Below are 24441 nucleotides of genomic sequence, written 5' to 3'. Positions count from 1 at the left end.
GCATTAAGATAATTAGGAAATTCCTACGTAGTAAAAAATGCACTGACGTGATAATGGGTACAACATAGTTTTATCGTAGAAAAAGATATAAACTCTACAATACTCTGTTTACTTCGATATTAAAATTAATCACTTGAAACATTCAATCGTTCTATTACATCTGTAATATATTAGTTCGCATTGAAATTGGCTTAGGCCACGTGAAAACCATTTGCTAATTTCGGATAATTCGATAATCCAGTTCTTTTCATATAAGATACAAAAGGGGTACCCGATTTCCAGAAAAATGGTATCGTTTAAGAGCCACGGACGTAAGCCGGTCGAATATTAACGGTAGCTTCTCCCTTCCTCGGTGGTCGACAGTTGTCTAGCAAATCCTATTTACTGTTACCCAACGGTCTATGTGCACTAGAGATGCTGGGAGGGTGCCTATCACCCCTAGCTAACCTACTGCCCTACTGCCATGAGTCTCTCACCCCTGAAAGAGTCTCTCGTATCTCTCTCTTTCTATCACAGCCTTTCACACGTTCTCTCCGTCTCCCTCCGCATCTCTTCCGCAGCTACGAAGCTCTTGCTTTTTTCTTCCTTTCACCTCCTACCCCTCTGTGTGTTACGTCGCCATCTTTCATCGCACGCGTAACGGTCCTTCGTAGATCGGATCTCGTCCGATGATCTCACGATACTCGTCACTTTTCATGGGAAGGGCCGCCGGGTTTTTCAAGGTTTCTCGTGCCACCGAAACCGACCCCTACACTTTTGTCGTCACCCCCCTCGATGCATCCCTCAGAATTCTCTGGTAAAGCAACAAATATTGGTATCGATCGAGGTTCGTTTTGAAGTCTATTGCCCAATTTGATAAGTCTTTTTGGAAACCAGTGGAATTATACACACCTAATAAGGGATGCATGTAGAGCTTTCAATTGTGAAACGTCAAGTGTTCTCCTTAGACATTTTTAATTTCCACTCGTGTATTCCTCGTTCGTAAGGGAATAATTTGATGAAATTCCAAAGTGTCTCAGCATAGAAACAGTAATTACTCGAATCTTGCTGAACAAGCTATCTGCATCCGGAGAGAGGATCGCAAGAACGCGGAGGCCCCGTTGGAAAACGCGACCCAGACCCGCGCGTTCATTCGTTCTTTCAAGCAGCGAGCCTGCGTTCGTAATGTGGTTTAGCGTGGCATGACAGGAGGTAAACTTGACGACAAAGAATTATTGATTTTTTCTGAGCGGGTTGAACGAGTTGCTGGGCGGCTGAAGCGGTCCCGGTAGGGTATTCGACAAAGGATGTTTTCCGAATCCCTAACCTAGGTAACCCTTCTCCTACGCTTCGCGTCACGCGTGTACGTGTGTTTCCGTGTGCCACCCGGACCCGCTCTCTCTCTCTCTCTCTTACTCTCCGCGACTGTGGTCTCCACTCTCGCCCCTGCGTAAACGTGTACATGCCGGGGATTCGTCCTACTCTCTTACACTCCCTATCGCCTGTCCTCTTTCCCCTCTTTTTCGTCTCTCGCGCTGCCCGCACGCCGTGTGTACTCAGCCGATGCACCGAGGACTTAACTGCCTCATTGTCGTCCCAGCAGGCATCGGAGCTTCGGGACAGATGTGCAAAATTTAAGGTTAGAATACCAGAGAAACGCGTCGTCACTGACGTCGAGACCCCCCCGACTCTCTTTCATGCTTCTCGCCCCTCGTCTCCTTGGATCAAATAGGAAATCGATGATAATCGACGCGTTCGAATCTAAAGAAGAATCCTTAACTGCACTTACAAAGAATCATCCGATCGATCTACTAAAATTTGTCAATTCAATTTTATTCAGCGTTTAAGGACCCACTTTGTTAGTAACGAAATTCTACCGTCCTGGAGAACATGATTTATGTCACAGATACTATAACTGGAAATGAGAACCAAAGAATATTTGACGCGGATACTTGTTCGTTACGTTCAACATTGAGTTTTCGGAAAGGAAAATCGGATAGCTACGTATAGAACAGCGGGAGCATGCTTCAGACAAGCTTTCGAACGTCCGATGGAAGAAGGTCAAAGACCTGTAACTGGAATTCCCGCCGGAACCGACGGCGTTCCACGGTCAAGTAAGACGCTCGAGAATGCATCTAACCGTGATCCGTAGCGGTAATTGAACCATTAAAAACTCGCTCGAACCGTCCCTTAATCAAAGAATACGTTTAAAAGCAAAGCGATCGACGGTGTGGCCTCTGCGTCCGTCTGACATCTCCTCACCCTTTGGTTCTCGTGTCGGTCCTGTCGTTGCAGCAGCCTGGCAACGGTGATACCAGTAGCCCGGTTGAAAGTGCATCCACGTTAGAGCCTCGGTCTTTTTGGAGCACCGTACACCCAAATAGTCTAGTCCAGCTTTCGCACCTTATGCACGCGAGGCTGCACATGCATAGTGCAACAGCGGCGGCGGCGGCGGCGGCGGCGGCGGCCGGTGCATCCGTGGCGGCCGACCGGCCGGCCGGCAGGGAAAAATCGATCGAATAAAAAAATGCTTGGCCGATACCGACGTGTGACGAGGACGCGAATCGCGGCCGATAGAGGAGCCGGAGGAGGACGAAGAGGACGCTGACGACGCCGGCGGGGGCTGAAGGAGAAGGGGTGGAAGGCGGACGGGGGCTTAGTACGGTGTAGGCAGAAGGAGGGATAGTCCGGGACCATTGAAGAGTGAAACCGCTCAAAGCAGCTGCCCCCGCCTCCTCTCTCTCTCTCTCGTCCAACCTTTCACCCTCCGCCTCGTCCCTGATCCTCGCCCGCTTCACTTCGGCTTGTGCGCCCACCGACCCCAGAACCTCGACTCTCTCTTACTCTTCGTAGCTTTGAAAGCCACCCCTCTCCGCTCGGACGTATCGTGCAGCCCTGCACCATCATCGCCACCACCGATCCGCTCTACCCCGGCCCGCTTTCCTTGCAACCGCTTTCTTTTTCTCCGTCTCGTTTGCTCGCTTCGTTCGCCCGTTACTCACAGGTTTCCCTTAAGGGAAACCGAAAATTCCGTGGCAAGAGGATTCCTCCGCGTTCCGTGAAACCAGGTTACGTTTTCCATACTCCGACTCGCCTCCGGCTTCGTTTTTCGGACAGAACCTCCGCCGGTCCGTCTCGCTGCTCGTTTTTCAGGGTCAGTGCGCGGCTGCTTGTTGAACCGCGATTGCGGCCGCCATGAAACAACTTCCTGAATGAGAGTCGCCTGGGTCCGGTCCGGACAATTGCTTCAGCTCGCGCGGATTAATAGCCCCCGCCTCTCTTGATTGTTTCTTTTTAATCATGCTTCCATCCAGAGCACAACGACCGTCTTAATCAAAATAACAATCTTTTCGAGGTAAATAACCGGAAAATGTAGCCACGATATCGGTTACTTCGTAAGGGTAACCGCTTTCGAGAAAATATGCAAATCAGCCTTTCGATTTCAATGAACGCCGACCCGCGTCAAGTCTTCCAGCTCGGTCTAATGCTCTTTGCATAATAATAAATTGAACTCGTCGTCGCGCGATTTGCATTAGCCGAGCGTGTGCCGTGGCCGGTCAAGTTATCCGGCCGCCTATCTGTCTGCCAACAACGCGATGCTTCCCGAACCGAAGCTAAGAGAATGAAAACGAGTTACCGTGGAGGAAAAAAGGAACTGATCAGCGAGGGGACCGCCGAGGGGGCCCGGGGATCCAAGGCAGCCAGATGTATAAAAAGGGAAAGAAAGGAGCGAGAAGGAGAGAGGCCATAAGGGGAGTCGAAAAGCAAGGGGCACACGAGGAGTGTGCATTGTAAGATCGGCGCGTGCGGCACGCGGAGCCGTTCGTCGTAAGTCTGTGCCCTCTGTCGTAGAACCCCCGTGCGTTTCAAAATCGGGCCGTCTCCCCTCTCACCCTTATGCCTTTTCGTGCCGGCGTGGCGCGGCGTTTCTCGAGTTCCCTCTCTTTTATGAAGGGCGAGGGCCCAGGAGCTCATTGTCGGGGGCACATCTGCTGCGCGATCGCCGAACGATTGTCTCGCAAGCTTAGGAAACTTGCTCGTCGGGGAAAGGTGGCTTAGCAACCGGCCGGTAGAGCACGCGGACGCGCGCACATGCAACCCCCCCCCCTTTTTCGAAGGGATGATGCTCAAGGGGGCGGCTGTTGTCGTGATCGCGATGTAACTTTTGCGAGATTATTATCTGCATGGCAATAATTTGAATAACAATCGCGTCTTGGTCTACTGAGAACAGAATGTTTATATGTTGATTACTACCTAGTGTCTTTCTAATAATTAGGATAAGAGCTGCTTCTTACAATTCATATTGCATTAAATATGAGGTGTACATTCATTGAGGAAAATCAGGATATAGACTTGAATATTAAATTTTCCATTGAAACATTTCGTACTAAAATATAGTGAAACGATCCCTGAAAAAGTTAGTTCGTATTTGTCATCCCTTGCGAACGGCAGAAACCGGATATTATTCTATGCCCCATCAGCAAACCCGACAAACCGCTTCGCCGGTGGTGTTCAACAAACACCGTTGACGGACCGACCACGCGCAACCCTTAAGCTCGTGGAACGCGCGCGTATCGTACTCCGCTATGATGGACGTAATCACTTGTTAATTTGTACTCTAATTACTCGATTTTCCCGGGGTGCGCCCGCGTAGCCGTGGCAGACGGCGAAGAAAGCGTCGCGACGACCAGCGTGTGGCAGCTGCCTCGACGAGCGTCGTCGCCGCGTTTGCCGCTGCAAGTCTGAGTACAGATGGCGTTAAAGTGTTAATTACTAATTAAGAAGGGTGCACAGGGTGCAGCATCGAGACCCTGCGCGACACCTTTTTGAACGCGCCCTCTGAATGGACGCTTACGCCCTGACGGGCAAACGCGTGTACTCACCCATCCATCCGCGCGCTCATGAGCCACGCAACCACCCACGGGTCTTCGTGCACGCATACATACGTACACGCGCACACGGCGGTGCGCGATCTGCTCAGAAGAGTGAGGAAGCGCGCGTCTGTGGAAGGTCTGCTCGGTTGCACGCGCACGAGAACAGACTCGATGCGATGCGATGCGACGCGACGCTTACGGCCTACCCCCAGCGCGCGAGCGAGACGAGAAGAGGGTAGAACAGAACGGAACGGAACGGAACGGAACGGAACGCGAGCGCAAACACGTAAACATACCCGCGCCCGTAGCCGCGTTACGAGCGCGCAGACGCTTAATGTTCTTTCGTTAGATGCACTTTCACGCCTCGTGCCCGTTACCTGTGAGGATAAAGTAGCGCGCGGCGCACGACGTTCCTCTCGAATTCTTTGCGAGCTTCTCTCACCGCACCCCATCTCTCTCTCTCTCTCTCTCTCTTTCTCTCTGTCGTCTCCCGCGACCGCGAGATGATTTTTCCAGCTCGTTGTGACACCGTCGCATCGCATCGGCCTCTCGCGCGCCGCGCACAAAGCGGCCACGCGTGAATTTATCTCCGCTGATGGCGGCTGAATGCGTCGGTTCAACCTCGCCCACGATGGTGTTTCCCTGTTAATTGTGCTGAACGCGCCGGCATTCTGTAAATGGACCCGTTTCTGCCCGCTGATAATTACAAGGTGAAAGGAGGTTGCCTCGCGGTAATAAGGAAACTGCGGGGCTAATGTTGTCCGTCCCTTTTCCTTCCGCCGCGGTTAAAATGCCCCTCTGGAACGCTTCTGGACCGTAGACTTTAGTTTTTAGACGCGCGTCACATGCGGGGCTTAGAGGAGGTCGTCGAGTGGCGGCCGGGTGAAGATTTAGCGAACGAAATTGCAACGTCTTTGTTGCCTGAAAGCCGCGTTTGTGTCCCCGCGGAATGGCCACTAAAGATCCCAGCGAGTAAGCAGCCTTAAAAATCTCTCTTATTTAAATGTGTCCCTTTCACGAAGGTCGCGCGGCTCACGAAATATTAAAAAGCCTCTGTTTCTCTCGTCGCGCTAAACTCGACCACTTTTACGTATCCTTCCTGTTTACGTTAGTCACAGTTCCGGCTAACTCGGTTAGATTAAATGAGAATATAATTATCCTATTCATCGTCTTAACTCGTTGGCCACTATTTATAAGACGAGTGGCTACGTTTTAAGTTATTATGCGTAACAGCAAAATTATTCTCTCGGTCAATCGCGATCAGGTTCCCTTAAATAATCATAAACTTCCTACGTTACTAATTCCATCAGATCCAGAAATTCGGTGTAGTACCAAATCGATCGCATAAACTTCGGACTCAACGCTTAGGGGCATAGATTTAAAGGATGCTAAAGTCTTCTCGCTGGGAACAGCTGTTTCACGAGGGGACAAAAAGATTTCAAGATGATCGAGCCCGCAGCCGACACTTTGCGAATCTTGGCGGATTGTCGACCGCTCCTTAAACGTCTTCTCCCCTTCGTGAAGAAGAGAGAGTCGCTCGTGGGAAAGTTTCGGGCAAGAAAGCCGCATCAGGCGAGGGGTTGAGCGAGAGACTTTAAGGGTCAGCGCCGGGTCTTGGGGAGCCGAGGTGTTCAGCATTGTCGAAGGTCGGCCGACTTGGCATAACCGTTAAAAGGGGGCCGGCTGGTTGGCTTAAGAAGCACGATTGAGGATCTTTTTGAATAGTGGCGGAGACCTGGGGAAGAATGTAAGGCGAGAAGACGCGGAGACGTCGTTACGCCCCAGAGTCACTCGTTTGGCAATCTGAAAACGCGTGCCAGATTTTCCTCGGCCCTATTACCAGAATCATAATGCAAATAGAGCGTTGGTAAGGAAGTCATGTTGACATAAGACGTGGAACTTTGAACAGGGCGGAGCGTCTTTGACTCGGGGGAAATATTCTGGCCATGGCTGGGTAAAAATTGGCGATCGGTGTTCGAAGGGAACGCGTTTTTTCGTGAATAAGCTGCGGAGTGGAACCACAAAGTGGCGCGAAATTAAAAAAAAAAAAAAAAAAGAAGAAGAAGAAAAACAGCCGAGTGCCGGTGTTCCCCCTTTTAATTGGTGCTCTCGCCTATACGGCGTTACGACCCGTTACAAAAGCGACGCGTCGAAACAGCAACCCGTGACGATGAAGATCACGTATGAAGGAGATTTCATGTCGACGACCATCATTGCCATTAAACGCCTCAATACGCGGCGCCTCTAAAGCTGGCATTGTCGCTACACCTGGATCACAATACGCGCCGCTGTAACGAAAAAGGAATTGACGAATTTACGGCTGCTGCGCAACACCCCGTTACCTTTGTGCATCGAACGCACGAGCGAAAGAATCGGTTGCGATGGGAAGAGTCCACGTCTCATTTAAAGTAACGCGATTAAACGAGCAAATGTGTGGATGACCATGAAAAGAGATATTGAAATTAACGTTAAGGAACAAAGGATACTTAAAACACAACGTGTGAACGTCAGATAAATCGCGTTTAAATCCGGTAAATTACGCGTCGTTGAAACGAACCCTTAGATAGAAACGAACGAATCGTGGGGAATAAGGATGCTAGCAGAGCTGGCGAGATCCTCTCCGCGAAGAATGTCTCTCGCCAAGCTGAGGATCGCGAGAAACGCGATCTAACGAATTCCGTTCGCGGCAAGAGCTAATTATTCCCTCCTCGAAGACAACCCCGCGCGGTTTCGCCTCTATTCCGACCATCGGCTCGATCTCTGTCTCTCTTTTTTTTCGGTGGCAAAGGCAGCTCGTAATTAGATGCTAATAATCAGCACCCTCCAGGAGGATCACGCTCTTTTCCTCTGTCTCGGTTCCTCTCTCTCCCTTGACGTCGCCCCGTTGCAACGGGGCGCAAGAAACCCCGAGCCCCTGAAGAGCTTATTATTATCCTAATTATACAATACTATAATGAATGACTCCGCGGTCTCACCCTCTAGCCCTTACTCTCACTATCTTCCTCCCGGTGTGCCACTCTACTCTTTCTCTCTCTCCGTTTCTCGCGTTCGGTTCCGCCTCCCACTCGCTCCTTTTTTTCTTTCTTCTCGCTCACCGTTGCTCTTCTCCTCTGCACTTGGTGGTCGAAGAGTGGCAATTCTAGCACTCGGGCTTTTTGTCAAACCGACTACGGAACTAGTGCCGTCTCCCTCGCGCCCTTACACCCTATTATGCGACCAGCCTCGTCTCTGGTCCCGTTTTCTCTCTGTCTCCGGGTGTCTGTTTTAATTAGGCACTTCGCGGATATATATACGGTATCTACCACGCGGTATTACGTAGGTACATAACCGAGCCGAGCCGCGCCATGCCGAGCCGAGCGCAGACCTAGCCCAGTCTGCTGCCTGCCGTACGTATTCCAACCTATACTCGGCGATCCGACGAGCTTGAATGCGGTTGATGGGTGGTTGAGTAAGGATTATAGTCGCAGGTGACACATACACGTTACCTCCGAGAGGCTGAAGTCGGGGGTAGCTCGGCCCCGATGGGTGGGTGCCGGTGACGGTTCAAGGAGACGTTGAAATAGAGAGACGAGGAGCGAGAAGAGATCAGCCGCGAGAAGGAGCGAGACGGGCCGCGCGGCGGTCTCGGCGCGAACGTGTGTGTGTGTGTGTGTGTGTGTGCACCAAGCGAGAGCGTGCGAAAGGGAGAGCGGCCGCGAAGGGAGAAAGTGAACGCGAACGCGCTACTACCCGATGCTACCCGCTGGCTGGAGGGAGGAGAAGGGTACGCGGGACACGATTCTGCAGAGACACACTCCTCTTTCAATTCTCCTCACTCGTGTGCACAACCTTCTCTGACTGACTGCTAATAAGAGCACGCGAAATTGTCTTAATTGGCGAGAGAGCCAATCTGGAGTGATCGAATGAGAAGAGACTCTCGCCAGCGCCGCCGCGCCGCCGTCTCCGCCACCTGACTCCGCCACTCGCCCTTTCTTCGGGTCGCCTACCCGTAGATCGCAACGCGACGCACCGAAGATCCCATTGTCTTCTTCCGTCGCTGCCGGTTCGAACGTGCTCGATCGACGAGTGCATCGCGCTGCGATCTTGATCCTCCTCGATCCCGTGGTCTTGTTCGTTATCTGAAGCATCATCAGCCCGTTCAGTCGCGATTCTTATCCATAAACAAGGTTTACTTAAAATTTACCCTCTTATCGACGTCGTTAACGTCGTCGAGTCGAGAACCGCGTCAATACACGGATTACCAATACTTAGGCGAAGCATTAAAAATCAGACATCATTGTAGAATATCCACGCAGCGACTTCAAACAATTGTAAAGAACGGTGAAAGCATCTTAGGAATCGGCTTCGAACGCAGGTGAGGGTAGAGACGGACGAAAACGTTGCTTAACGGAATATCCTACGGCACGATTGGGACTCGCTGCGGCGGAAACGACGACGACGACGAGTATGGAAAACGTTCGCCGATCTTCTGTTTCACGGGCGGCGAGTACGCCAGGCGGAAGCAATCTTAAAAATTGCTCCCAGCGGCACCGAGCGAAGACCAAGAACCGGAGGTTTGAACCGGTTGCCTCACATTGTCGAGCATTCAGGGATCTCGAGTTATACAAGCCGCGGTAGCACTACCTCGACTCGTTGCTTTCTCGCTGAACCGTACTTCTTTGCATCCCCTCGGGATCCAAAGTGCAAGATCAACCTGGCTGCCATTCTCACTGCCATTCTCGGCTCGCTACTCTAGGATACTTCCAGCATCGGGGGCTCGTTTCCCTGTGTGCGCGTTTAAGGGCGAGGAGGATATGAACCCCGGAAAAGAAAGATCGAGGAAATAATGGAAAAATATCCGGGCAAGTAGCAGCAGCCTCCGCTTATACCCGTTCCCTCTCGGCTCTCTTAGCTACGTTCGCTTTCTTTCTTTCCCGCGTCACGTGGTTGTCGCGTCAACTTGTTAGCCTCACGCTTTCCTGCTCGACTTATTCGCTCGCGGTACCGAAGAACGCGGAGGCCGGCTCAAGAGCCAAGAAACAGTCGTTGCCCACCATCTCTTTCCACGTTTTCTCATTCATTTGCAAGAATCTAAATCTCTATTCTCCGATGTATCATTTACCATCTTGACGCTAGCGTTATTAATTAACCATAATTAATACGTTTAAAGACGAGACCTCGACTCGCTGATAGAAACAGAAATTACGTATTTCGTCGAACGCTTTAGAAACCGCGATGGGAAATTTCAAAGCCTTATTCTCGCATCTTATGAACGCGCGACAGTTTCATTTCACACCCTGTTCGTTGCAAGACGAAAATGTCACGTAGGAAACTAAGTGCGTTGCCGGTTCAGCTGAAAAAATAATTAATTCCTTAATCAGTGGCAGCCGCAGCGGGCATTGAAGCGATCCGCGCGCGCGCAAAGACGTCGCACAAAGAGGCGGCGCGCGGCGGGTTCCTGTTCAAAGTGTATATTCGTCTCTGTGTCCGCGACGCGACGCGTCGTAACCGTTCCTTTCCCGCGTCCTGCGTTTTCGGTGAGATCCAACGAGGCGAAGCCAACCCCTTCACAGTTCCTCCGCGCGAAGGCTCCGGGTCACTATTACTATACAAATTACCCGCCAATTAGTGACTTGCACTTGTTTAACTGCGTTAATTAATGAACATAAACGGCAAACTTCGCCTCGTCGGCAGCTCGATTTTCTCTCTTGCCGCGGGAGAGAAAAAGAGAAAAAACTGTACGCTGTATCGCGTGATACCGCCGTGACGTTTGTAAGTGCGCGCGCGCGCGCGCGCACCCATGCTTGTCTGTAAACGTCGGCGGTTACCTCTGCGAGGGTGTCGCGGGGGTCTTCTTGGACGATACAGTGTAACACGTTCTTAATAGTCTCTTTGAACCGCGTTGCTTGCCAGCCGACGAGGAGCTGTACACACCTCTTTGCGAATCTCTCCCCTTCTTCCTGCTTCACCTTCTGCCGCTTGCGTCAGACCACTTTCAGTATCGACCCTTAATTAATTATCGGTAGTGCATTAGCATTCTCCGTTCTGCGAGAATCAACCTCGAGTATGGCGACCCGCCAGTTTTCGAAGGAAAAAATTATTTTTGCCCTTTCCTCCTTGCGTCGAGGATTTTCTGATATCTTCGGTCGGTTGCCTTATACGGATGATTGATAGACAATTTTTCTACGTCTGCTTGTCTGTTGGTTTCACCTACAAAAGTTCTTACGTAAAGAATTTGCAAATTTGCTGCTATCTCAGAAAATGATTTTAACTATTATTTCATCGATGTCTGATTTACTGTTTCTTTTTCGTGCAGGGAGTTTTACTACATCCAAATGGAGAAATACGCGAGACAAGCTGTCACTGAAGGTGTGAAGAACGCCGATGACCTACGAATCTGCGGTGATTCGGAAATCTGTCGAGTTCTCAACCTCCACTACAACAGGAATAACAATATCGAGGTAAGATTATTATCTACAGACATTTAATTGCCTACGAAGAGTCGTATCACGTCCCCGAAACATGATTCTTTAGCTTAACGATTGACGCTTTTAATTTGGTCAGTTAAAACAAAGAAGTCGCATCGAGCGACCACCTGCGCGTTCCATGATTCGCCAATCAAACTCGTGACATGTCGTTGCCGGAATCGAGCTGTCAGAGTCGAAATTTCGATATAGGGGCCGGCAAAATTGCCCAGCTCTTGCAGAGTTCGCCCGACGGATTGTTTCCAGGGCGCGGAGATAGCGCGCGACCGTGCAATTATTCGGCGGTCGGCCATGACCGCGTCGCGTTACCTCTCCCATGCTTTCTCATCTGGCCGCGGAACCGGGTTTTTAAACGAATTCGAACGCGACGTGCACGGCCGTGGACGACCTATCCGACCTGGTGCACGCGCGCCGGTGTCGCCCGACGAATCACTCGTTCGTACGTCTCTACTTTGGCATTGTGGGTGTGCAATTTACTTTCGCCGCGACGTAACGACTGTTGATTGTGTTCGCGGCGGCGTTGGCACGACGACGCCGCGCGCAAACACGCCGTAAAGCAGCTATTTAATATTATTTAACGAGTCTCCGGTAAAACCTGGAGGCTCCATTCTTCTCGGCCCGCGGCCACAATCGCCGCCCGCTTGACGCGTAATTAATTACTCGTGTTCGTTAATAAACCAAACGTACTAATTATAAGTGGAAACTCTTAGCGGCGAGACTCAGGCAACCTCGCTCACCCGGGGCCGCACCCGCATCACGCTCGTTAAGCGATGCAGGCCGCGCGCACGTAACATCGCTTTAATTCTTCGGATTCGCGGCTCCTTCGGTGAACCGTAATGAGCGCCGAGAAATTATCTTTCTCTACCGGACCGCTTTTCCCTTTTCTCCCCTCGCACCTGTTTGAGCGCGCGTTCGAGATTCCCTGCTTGCCGTACGCCCCGCGTCGATTGACTCTTTGACACGTCGAATCCGACATCTGCACATATTATTATTCTATTTTGTAATAACAAAAAATTGACGGTGAAAATTAAGAGAATCGTGTGGAATTTTCAGGTGCCGAACAACTTCAGGTACGTCGTCGAGCAGACGCTGAGGGAGTTCTTCAAAGCGATCCAAAGCGGCAAGGACACCGAGCAGAGCTGGAAGAAATCTATCTACAAGGTGATCTCGAGGCTGGACGACCCGGTGCCGGAGTACTTCAAGACCCAGGAGTTTCAGCAGCAGCTCGGTTAAGTCAGGAGGTCGCGTGGCTCTTCGTGGTGGGCTCATCAGCGCTCGTTGGCTCCCGGGTAACATGAAGAAACAAGAGGGAAAGGCAAAAGAGAAACGATGAAACACTGATAGCGAATGAAGGAACGGTCAGCGGAAGAAGGATCGCATCCGCCGAGGAGGTACACGTCCTTCGCGTAAAGCGCGTTCAGGTATCCTTAAACTAACATATCGCAGAACGAGCGTGAGAGGGAGAGAGAGAATGAAACTTGATAGAGTTAGGGAGATTAGACGAGGGGAAAAGCACAGCGCTCGGAATAGAGGAGCGAACGAAACACGCGACACACGGAGGCATCGATCATCGAGTCCAGAAACGATGAGGAGTGCCGACGAAGGATCAGGCTGTGACCTAATCACGAGACGCAACCGTCCACGCGCGACAGACGGGTGGATAACCGTTATACACGCTTCGTGCCTTTTAATTACCGGGTCGGAACGTTTTCGACCGGGACTTGTGAGTTACTAGCGAGGCCACGAACTGTCCACCCGGTCTTCGCCGTGGGCGACACCGATAACGAAACGACGACGGTCTTCGAAGGAAGGAAGCGAGGAAGAACCAGGACGAAAGCGTGGTCAACGAACGGCAAGGAATACAGGAAACAGCTTCGAGCGTCGAGCAATTGTTTTGTCGATTTGTTGCGTAAACACGGTTCACCGATTTAATCGCCTAATTTTAAGACACTCGTTTCTCCGTATGGACGGATGAAACCGCGGCGACCACCGGCGCGGCTCTCGTTCGAACGAGCATAGACGAGGTTCTACCGATAAATTATGTTTGTCCTTGTACCTAGACAACGTCTCTATCGACTGATCAGGGAGCGAGATCCGCTGGACGGATCCTCCGCTAGCTTCCGGTTGAGAGGCAGGAGAGGAATCCTTCTCGTGGATCTTCCGGGAACGATTCGGGACGGACGGCATCTCGCCCTTCGTCTGGAGTCGTTCCGACCGTTACGAAAATAACGATGGCCAGTTTCATTCGGCATTCGTGAAGCCGCGTGAGTTCTGTTTAGAGCACTGAACCTCGCGGCTCGATCGAACGCGACTCCGGCGTCCAGCGTCGTCTCGGTGGTATTCGTTCCTATCGCGCGATCGCTACAACAACATAGGGTTCCAAAAAATAATGGAAGATAGATAGAAGGAGAACTCGATGAATGAATTTGATTTGTTGTATCTAACGTGAATCCTAGAATGGCGGTTCGTATCGAGACTCAACGTTTTTTGTCTCGACTCTAGTTTCTGTAGCAGAAGTTAGAAACGACCTGCGTACGCGGGATGACCCGCGTCGCGAGGTCCGCATGCGAAAGTCCTTTCTCCTAAGTTGTACAGAAATTTTAATCTCACCACACACGAGAGACCGCAGCGAATACGGTTCGGCTCGATCGAACGGAAGTCCCATCCCGCGGCGGACACTCTCACCGGTGTTCGTCGCTACGATTCGAGCGGGAACCGTTATCGCCGTGCGGATCCAACGATTCCTTAGCTTAGCAAATTCTCTGCCGTTGTATCTCGTCGGCCCGAAATCCGTTCGGCCGACGGTAGAACAAAACGAAACGATCGCGAACGAATACGCAATGGTGAAAACACAAGCTGCGTTGCGTTTTAAATCTGAGAAACGGTGCACACGGATCGTGAACGCTATTACCGCGCGAAAAAAAATAATTACGTAGAGATGTTTTTATTAACGATTAATTGATAGGATATTAATGAAAAGAGATAAAAAAAAAAACGAGGTTAGGCTAGTCGCAGTGACAGGAGTACGAGTAACAGGGACGACAACAGGGAGGGGCAAACGAACGCGTAATAAAACGCGCACGAATAATATTTTAAACAATCCAGCACCGGCGATTGTCTCCTTATTAAATAAAAACGCGTTATTATAGTATTTTAGACTCGCGAAGTCGAATTCGATTCGTAAAAGAGAAGAGAACTAATAATTATCACGTGTAAACATTTTTTGGGACGGGAGGGACGGGAGGGGGGGAATTAATAATTATATGTATTCGTGAAAAGAGACTAACTAAAAAAAAAAAAATGATGGTAACAGAAAACGATCGTACGCCGGTGTGTAACTATATAAAATAGATTATATTAAAAACGTATATATATATACATATGTATAAATATATATGAGAAAAATTTAAGATATATATATGTATAATTGGAGAAAATTATATGTATATATACATATATATATATTTAGTATTAGGCTTATGAAACGAAAAACGGATGTTGGCGCGATTCAATTTGCGTAAGGAATGTGTGACAGAGGGTTAGACACCTACGCCTCCCTTATTCCACTTGTACCCGACCTATTGCACACGACACTCACGCGCCTACATACACGAACACGCCCACAGACACACATATAAACGTACATACATACATACATACATTCACTCGACACTTCACGGGGCGTTAGACACCCGTCTTCGCACATTGTACAGGCCACACACATACACACACACGCGGGAAGTCACATACGCACGCAGGCAAGTGCAGAGTTGAATTATACATTGCCGACGCTTATGTGTTCTAATTGGTAGGAACGTTTTTTTTCCGGTACGACTTTGTAGATAATTTATCACATAGCTACGCAATTACTATAGTTGTACGCGTCTCGGGTGGTAGCGAGTCCTTACAACTTAACTCTGATTATCTCCTCACCGTCACTATTATTCTCGCTATTATGTGCACTATTATTATTAAGATCATTATTATTATTATTATTATTATTATTATTATTTTTATTTTTATTATTGCTATTGCGATTATTATTAACATTATTATCAGTACTATTATTATTAGTTGCGTTGTGTATATTATATGGAGTCACTTTGATAGAATCACGGTTGATGGTGATTTTCAATTGATTTGATTTTAGATTCAATCATTGTTTCATCCCTGTTTCGCGTTTTCGGAATATCAATTCCTTTTCGCACCACCCATTTCCCTTTACCTTACGAAGAAGCATCTTTTATATCCCCTTGTCCCCTTGTCCCATGTGTCCTGCATTTTAGTTATCATTGGATTTAGTTATTTGTATCACGACGACCATTATTCTTATTACCATTATTATTATTATCATCATCATTATTATGCCTATTATAATTATGATTAAGCATGAGTTACAAAAAAAAAAGAGAAGTGTACACGGCAGAGAGAGAGCGAGAGAGCGAGAGAGAAAGAGGTGAGCAGACAAGAAATGAGAAAGACACGTACGTACACATATTTAGGTACATACACACGTTTTCTGTAAGCGGTGAGTCTTAACCTAGTCACAAGTCACTAATGTTTTAATTTTAACGATTGATTTATTGATTATTATTTTATTTATTATTTACGACGAATAAAAACGACACATTGGACCCTGAGTTGTATTCGTTTATTTTGTTTTCCGTTTACCGCGGCGACATACGTTTTCGTTTAACCACGTGTTACCACCGACAAGTAGCGCGGTACGCACCCACTCCCTGCTCCATTCCTTTTATCGAGAGACCCGCCTCGACACCGTAGACTCGATTCACGATAACCCGGCGAATCGTCTCGAGCTCAGACGTTTCAGACTGCCGCGACCCGGCCTACACCGTTGATCCAATGAGATAAAAAACAAAGCCGGACGAGCCGATTATTCGACGGCAGGCGTCGACGACGTTTCCGGATCGAGAATCGGCGATCACCGAGTCGAGTCAGAGAATAACTGAGGCTCCGCAATGGAAAAAGTGTATATTAAAAAACGACGGTACTCGTGGGGATATAAATTGTAGAAAAATTTCGAATTCTCAAGATGCGACTAGACGGTGGCCTAAAATTAACGTAGCATCTCCTTCGGCGCTGGCCTAAGATTTTTGGTCTAAGGGAAAAAAAGAAAAAGATTTACGTTCGTGGAAGACAAAGGGAAGGGATGACGGGAGAAGGGTGGGTATTGAAGTTTTAGGGAAATCTTTTGATAACGATAATAATTACGTACCTGCGGTCGCGCCGAGCCTCGATGACTCGACGATCCCGATCTACGATCTACGCGCGTCGTCTTCGCGCGACTTCGCGCGCCCGTCCGGCGGCTCAGTTCCTACGCTAGTCGCACATCCAATCAGCGACATTCGCCGGGGGAGGAAATTAAATGAGAAATCTTAAGGGAGATTTAATCTACCAATGCGCGAGGCGATATTCTGCGCCCATTTACGGATCCTTCGAAATTCAAGCTCTTGGAAAAAGAGTATATTTTGATTATTTAGCTAAAAGGGACGAAAAAGGCTAGTAATATATTTGGTAATGTTAGGCGAGATGAATTCTAAAACGAGTCGATCGATCGATCGATCGACGTTTTCAACAATTTTGGGTCTAGGGGATCAATTATTTTTTTACCATTCATTTGTAACCCTTTAACAGCGTCCAAATCAACGACTGCACATTGAAATTTGACTCGCAAACGCATTCGTGGATTAAACTGAGCTCGCTGCCGCGACATTTTTCAAACAACACCCGACACTTATAACGTTGCTACGCGTCAACGTCTTTCCCCAAAAGAAACGGAGCATCCTCCTCGTAACCATTAAAAGCATTTAACTGCCACACGCATAATTAGCCTCAGCAACAATTACCGATTTCAAACTATAAACCGCATTATCTACTTACATATAATCAATGATCGTAAAATAGTAAGAACCACCCTGATACTCTGCCATTATTGCGACAAACAACAACAGCCAGCCAATAGAACGTAATATTATAATTCTGAAACGGAACGGAATCACAGTTAAGAATCAATAGCGTTAATTCGTTGTAACAATTGAAAGCTAAACCGAAGAAGTTTCGATTCGCGGTCGAATCTTTACACGCTTGAAAATAAGAGAATACAGTGAACAGCACATAGAACATACAATGCCAGCAGTTTGAACAACAAACATACCGGGACGAAATCCATTTGCAAAAATGAAATAGAATCAAACAATCCCGAATCGTCCTTCTCATCGCAGACAGGGGCTCGCCTCGATCGTTCTCGAGTCAACCGAAACTAACCGACAACAATGGAAATTGGAAGATGAAACCAGAACGGGAACGATGAGAGCGAGGCGTCTCAACCGAGGAAAGGAGCACACGTCGAACGAAGCCTAATTCTCGTGAGCGATAGCAGCTGATCTGATCTTCGAAGCGATTTTCGATTTGTTTCTCCGTCGACCGACGGTCCCGACGCGAAGGACGAACCGCCGACACGGATCACGCGAACGAATCGCGGACACACACACACACACGCGCTCGATACTCCGTAGACGATGGACGAACAGCATAAATCAGCAAAGAGCCGAGAGACCCGCGCGACGCGAATTTCTCCCCGTTTCGCTCGACGAACATGGACCTCCGCTTGGGAACGATCCTTTGCGAGGCGTCGAGCGAGGGAGAAATCGTCGACGGCGTCGAAACTGGATAACCACGAAAGGGATTCCCTATGCCGACGAAACCTTCACGAACAAGAGAGACCGCGCGATCCTGTTCGAGGTACCAATTACACGTAACGTGGATTAAGAGACTGTCAAGCTAAAGATGAGAAAACGAGAAACGAATGAAAGCCGATCGACTCGCCGTTATTACGTTTTGTGCAAACGGGGACGTACAGCACGGAGAACGAGTAAACGGGACGGAAACGAAAGGACGGATATACGCAGAGGGAAAGCGAGATTAGAAAAAGATACACGAGAGTGAATTGTTTGACGGGAATAAAAAAAAAAAAAAGTGAAAAACAAGGCAAACCGAGAAACGGGAAACGGAATAATAAGCATGCGTACAGATACTTAAACGCGTAAGTTTTAAGGAACACGTGTAAGCAGAATTAAGTAATAGTATTTAACGTTAACACTTGAAAACTATTAATTATTATATAAACGATTAAAGTAACGGTAATTAATGCAAAAAAAAGTCTTAATATACTAAAACAAAAACCGAGCGGAAGGTCGTATCACGCTGCAGAGGAAGAACAGGATCGGAGGCGTCCCCGATTGGACGGGCGACGCGTGAACCGAGGAGAAAATAAAAACAAATTAAGAAAACAGATACAGATACACACAGAACACACTGGTAAACTAATTATTATTATATGATTATATGTAATTATTACGATTATTACTATCGAGTTCGAGAATCGTCGTGATAAAGAAAAACATGGAAAAAAATGTAAGAAAACTAGCGGATAGCTGTGAGCGAGTGAGCACAACGAGGACATTACCTGTGCGCGTGTGACTGCGATTATGAAAGAGTGTCTGTTTGCGAGAGAGAGAGAGAGAGAAAGAGAGCGTGAGAAATGAACACCTCGAAAGAACGATAGTGGGAACGAGAGAAAGAGAAGGAAAAGGTGAGGGAAGCTGCGAACACTTAAAAGTATGTTCATCGAGGATAATAATTCCTCAAACTATTAGAAACGTAATTAGGGTATATTTATTATAAAGATGCGACGCGCGAAGAAGCGCGAGCTCGAAGAGTAGAAATGAAGCGACGTTATGAAACCGTGTCTTCTCCGATATCTGATCGCGATTAGAGCAGATATCGCGAGGGCACGCGAATAGATTAATTAGTCTAAGGACGCGAAGGGAGACGAAGAAAATTTCGTGTGCTTTTTTTTTTTCGGAAAATTGCGTGTGGTTGGTAGGAGAAAGTGAGGGAGAGAACGTGGGGAAGAGTACAGAGAGGGGGAGAGAAACAGCGAGTGATAGATTAATTTAGCGAGAGTAAGGTACGATGCGAGGAACTATGTTTTTACTGCGAGGGAGCGCGTGCGTAAGGAAACTAAAATGAAGTTTAAAGAAAATTAATGAAGAGGAGGAAGGAAAGAAGGGAGGAGAGAAAAATTACTTGATTGTTGACACCGAGTGAGCCAACTTTCCGTGTGATAATCTCGTAGTACACGTAGCGCGTTAAGTCTACAATACGTTTCGGTAGAGGATTTTTAGGTGAGAGCGAGCTAAGAGAACAAAGTGAAGAGAAAACGTTTTTTAAGAAAATTGAGAAAAATAAAAAATCGGACGGAATGAGAAATTAACGCGAGGCGAACGAGACGGCAACGTCGAGACCTGCGATCACGTATTTCGAGAGACGATTATTTATTTAAGAATCTTCGTAATTCGTTTTGAACAAGAAGGGAAAAGAAAATATCGATTTCGATGCTCAGCCATCGACAGTCAACATATCATCGCGCGTATTTTAATATCGATTCTCTGTCTGTCGATTAGTTACAGAGAACCCGTCGGCTACTCCGGCTCGTCGGATTAACGCAGATGTACAATTGAGTTATTTGATTTCTAGACGGTAGACGTACACCTTGGAAAATACGTTTCATCCCCGACTGCGAGACAATTTTTTAAGATTCTCATTTACAGGACGTTGAAGAGGCAGTCGATACTCCTGCCTCTCGTGCAAAGATTCCACCCCTCGCGGGCTGTGACGTTCGATCAACGGGTTCTGTTCTGTAGACGCAAATCGGTTATGCGTTCTTCGGTTAATGATTTACCTGTGAATTACGCAGCGACTTACGTTCACCGCGATGAAAAGTTTCCCTAGTTTACGATACGGGGTTGTTTGTTTAAAGGGCAAAACGGGCGGATTCAGTGTGAGAAATGTTGCAAAGAAGAAACAAGAAAATAAATGAAGGGACTAAGATCGAGAGTATTAGTTTCTAAATATCTTTGGCGCAAGTTTTGACAAAGAAAAATCTATTTCGCGGATAGTGTATGGATGAGTTCTAGAGAGCCTGCGTGACGAAATGTGAGAGAGAACGTGGTATCCGAACGAGTGTGGACGGAAGACAGAACGAGCGAACGAGTGATATATGAAAAAAAAAGAAAAAAACACAAATTCGTAGAGGTAGCGAAAATTCTAAATTAAAGTTCCTATCGCTTCGCCTTCTAGCCTGAACGTCGACGCGCGGCCTTTAAATAAACAACCCTCCGGTCCCACACGACTACATCAATCGCCGTTGAACTACCTCGAATTATAAAAACCACTGACGGCACTCCCCCAACGACCTAAAACAGCCTGCGAGAGGTCGACTCGTCCCTCTGCCTCGACCTACCTCCTTCCTTTCCGTCCTCTGCGCCGCCGACCTTTCGCTCTGCAGATATCGCGAACGAAACGAGAGTCTGTCGATACTCCAGCTCTCGCAACCTCCACGATTTAATCCCACGGTCATTCAGTCCTCCCGCGCGTCCCGCCGAGTCGGCGGATGAAATCGTTTCCATCTAGTTCGCGTCGATCATTTCGCCGAGCCTCGACACGAAGTTCGTCACCGCATATAATAATCGGGTCTCTCGGAATCCGATCGAGGATTTCGTTCTGGTCTTAGATATTGGGTGGGTGGGTTTCTTTCGTTTTTTAGGGACAGGGACGAGGGTTTAAGGGGTTAGAGGCGAAGACCGACGAAATTGGGAATGGTGTAGAAGCGTGTAGGGAGCCAAGTGTCCTTGATGCGACCGTCGTTGAAGCCACGAAATCTCGCGATCTCAACAGGTGATTTTTTCGGAATGATTCGGGAACAGATTGAGGGACGGCACGAGTGAAAGGAGGTGGAGAGAATCGAGAACGGTACGATCAAGAGTGACAGCAGGCGTCGAGGAGAGAGATCAAGGGGAACGTGAGAGAGTGGAAAAAGTCACGACTGAGGAGAAATCTACGGGATTGCGATTTCGGAACTGAGTTCGGAGCCACGGGCGATAGACGTTCGGCGCAAACCGATCCTAATTGAGTGAGAAAGAGAGGGAGAAAGGACGTGTACGAGCTTGAGAAAAAGGGAGACAGAATGACGACGAGCGACAGGAAAGTGAACGAAAGGAGAAGCGTACGTGTGCAAGGAGAGCCTGGAACGACGCGAGCGGGTGCGTTGAAGAAAAATTGAAAAGAGACAAAAAAAAAAAGAGAGAAAAATTATACAGAGAGCGCCGACCTCCTTGTCTACCGGGAGGTCCGCATATATATAAAAGAAAGACTAGTAAATGATAAAGAGGAGAAACGAGGAAATTAGGAGGAAGAGGCGAGACTAGAGAGGAGAAAGAGGAGAAATTATTAGACCAGTTGTAAGTGTAAGTTAAACGAAGAGTTTTCTCCCCCCCCATCCCATCCTTTCGGTGCACGATACTTTTGGCAATTCTTTCGCGAGCGAGGAAGGACTGAAGCGTGTTATGCGTGCGATGGTAAATTCCATATGGTTGTGTGTGAGAGTATGGAGGAACGTGAAGATACGAGAAAAAGTGGATGATAGGAAGCGAGAGAGAAAGAGAGAAAAGAAAGGTGACAAATGCGTGAGTGATGTGACGATCCCTGAGAAGAAAGGGAACAAATACGTGGAAACGGGAATAAAGATAAAAGTGAAATGAGAGAATTGAGTGGCCCATTATGCAGATCCATCGTCCGACTCAGTAGCGCTATCGAGGAAGATACATAATCGATTGCGAAGAGGCAATGTGCAGAGCATCAACCTAAAGACACGCGCTAAAAGTGTCGCCATCCATTCCATCAGCCACCGTGTATGAGAGCAACGAATGTGTGAACCTTATAAATGAAATGTGAAACCTTCCCTGGTGAAATCGGAATTCTCGGCTGAATCAATGATGAAAAGATCCTTCAGAATACGTTTGAAAACAATTTTTGTGAGGAAGAGAAACTAGAAAAATTCATATGGAATAAATTAAATTCTCAGCCTGGCCCACTTAAGTAGAGCACTTGCTTTTGCCAAATTTCGCAAAACAGAAAAAGAAGAACGATTCCACACGCAGCCTCGTTGCGAGAGTTCTTCCCTCGAACCTTCATCGCTGATTTCCCCGAGTTGCATCAACTCTCCATCCAACGATCTTCCAACAGAGGCAAAAAGAAGATAATTAAAAAAAAAGAAAAAGAGGATAAATAAAACCGACGTTGCGTCCCGAAACTCCCAATTTATCGTTGCGTCTGATATCCTTCGTCTGTGAATGAGTCGAGTAGCCGGAACAGGGCGGCGAATGATACATATATACGTACGTGCGTGTACCCGAGAAGAGCACACACGAAACGAGTATAGTATGAGAAATTGTGTTTTGAAATATGAAAATTACGTCTGTAATAACTCTCTTCTGGCATATATTTACTTGCGCATACGTCTCAGCCAGCAAGTCGTGTTAGATTATACGTATTATCGTGTAGGGAATCGTAGGTGTATTAAGGTATTAAACAATTAACATTAAACATAAAACAAAATAAACGATACAAAACAACAAACTTTACAAAGAGATGTGTGAACGATTACCGTGAACAGGATGATGAGGAGATAATAGAACACACTAAACAATAATGATCGCAAACAGAATAGAAGTGAAGAAAAAAAAAAAGAAGGAAAAAATGAAGGGAGACTCTAATTTAGTATTGAATCGCAGAAGACAAAGCAGTAGCATCGAAGGAGCAAATAAATGAAATAAGTAATAATAAATAAATAATAAAAGCTACGCTGATGTGTGAGGATGTGAGCTAGATCGCCGCGTTGAGCCCAATGAAGTCCTCAGAGATAATATAGAAGCGCAGACCCTCCGCAGGTTGAGGTGAAACAGAACAAAAGGGACGCGAACCTGAGCATCGCGTCGGCCGCTTCGTCCTCGTCGTCCCGGGGTGAAACGCTCAACTCGTCAGGGGTTTATCTAGTCTTTAAAAATTATCACGCCAAAGACAGACAATACTTTAATAAAGATAAATATTAGTCATTAAAATTTCGTCGCACGCCTGAACGATCTACTAGCGACCCCGGTGGAAACAAACTTTCGAGCGGGAATATTTTTTTCGGAAGACGATGCAACAGGGGAGGCAGAGAGAAAAAATTTTATGATGCGAGAACGCGGGACGACGAACGACGACTGCCGACGCTGCCCGGTCAGCTGGAACGTCTTGTAAAGAATATTGTGGGAATTGTTTTTCTGCGCTCCGACCGGCCCGAGTTAGGTCGGGCCGAGTCGTGGCACCCTGCTCACGCAATGTACTTTTTCGGCCCGGTATCTCTGTCTCAGATTCACTGACCACTTGCTCAGGACCGCAAGATTTCCAGAATAGTTTCATTTCGACACCGTCGAGCGACACGATTGCGACACGTTTCGAACATGATTTACCAAATAACATTAAATACAAAGGGCATTGCGGTAGTTGTAAAATATTTTATGCAAAAGATACAGATCTCTGAGATCGCATTACAAAATCTCGATCGACTAAAAGTTCGTATACACGTATTGTGAAAATGTGTAATCGCAAACTTGCCGCTCGATCATCGGTACAACCGGTTTCCGTTGCAATAGACACAGAGGACCGTCGATGGTCGTGCATACTCCGACCACGCGGGCCGAGAATAATCCATCGGACAATCTCTTTGAACGGGAGACAGAGATCCTGGCCCAGCAAACATACTTTCACGCATTACGATGTTTGATAACTATACCACTTTCGACACGAGAATATTCCTTTCGTCCGCGTATACAGTTTACCGACGTTTTTCTAAGTTCGCTTTCGACACGAGAAGTTTCGGATTGATTGATTGCTGTCCTAGGTTGCGCACAAGACAACACACAGAGACGCGGCGTGAGGAAGCGACCCGGTTATCGTTCGCACGAACGTTAACAGGGACGGTCCCTCGCCGCGGCGAGCAAAAAATTCCGTTTTTCGGCAAACACCAAAAAGGAAAAACTCGAACCACACAACAATAAGTGTTCGTCAAGGCGGCGTAAACCGCGATCGCCTAGCGGCACACCCACACACACGCGTACAACGACACACGGAGACGTAGAGGGACACACGTTTATACATATGCACGCACTCACCCACGGACACGTACGCACGAACACATCGCGAGGACACATAACACCCGA

The 24441-nt window shown here is 47.9% G+C and overlaps 1 protein-coding gene across 1 annotated transcript in view; it reads left to right on the top strand.

Moving 5' to 3' along the window:
- LOC108624832 (homeobox protein prospero) overlaps window positions 1-14730 on the top strand; it is a 37365-nt gene extending 22635 nt beyond the window's left edge. The window contains exons 4-5 of the mRNA XM_018024392.2: window positions 11149-11293; window positions 12371-14730. Coding sequence (XP_017879881.1) covers window positions 11149-11293; window positions 12371-12550 — 325 coding nt within the window. The 3' untranslated portion in view covers window positions 12551-14730. The remainder of the gene's footprint in view (window positions 1-11148; window positions 11294-12370) is intronic.
- The last annotated feature ends 9711 nt before the right edge of the window (window positions 14731-24441 follow it).

The sequence above is a fragment of the Ceratina calcarata genome, unplaced genomic scaffold (genome assembly GCF_001652005.2).
Source record: "Ceratina calcarata isolate Rehan_Ccalc_2016 unplaced genomic scaffold, ASM165200v1 scaffold329.2, whole genome shotgun sequence".
Taxonomy (NCBI): Eukaryota; Metazoa; Arthropoda; class Insecta; order Hymenoptera; family Apidae; genus Ceratina; species Ceratina calcarata.
Note: the sequence above shows the minus strand (reverse complement) of the source record. Positions and strands in the feature narration are given on the sequence as shown.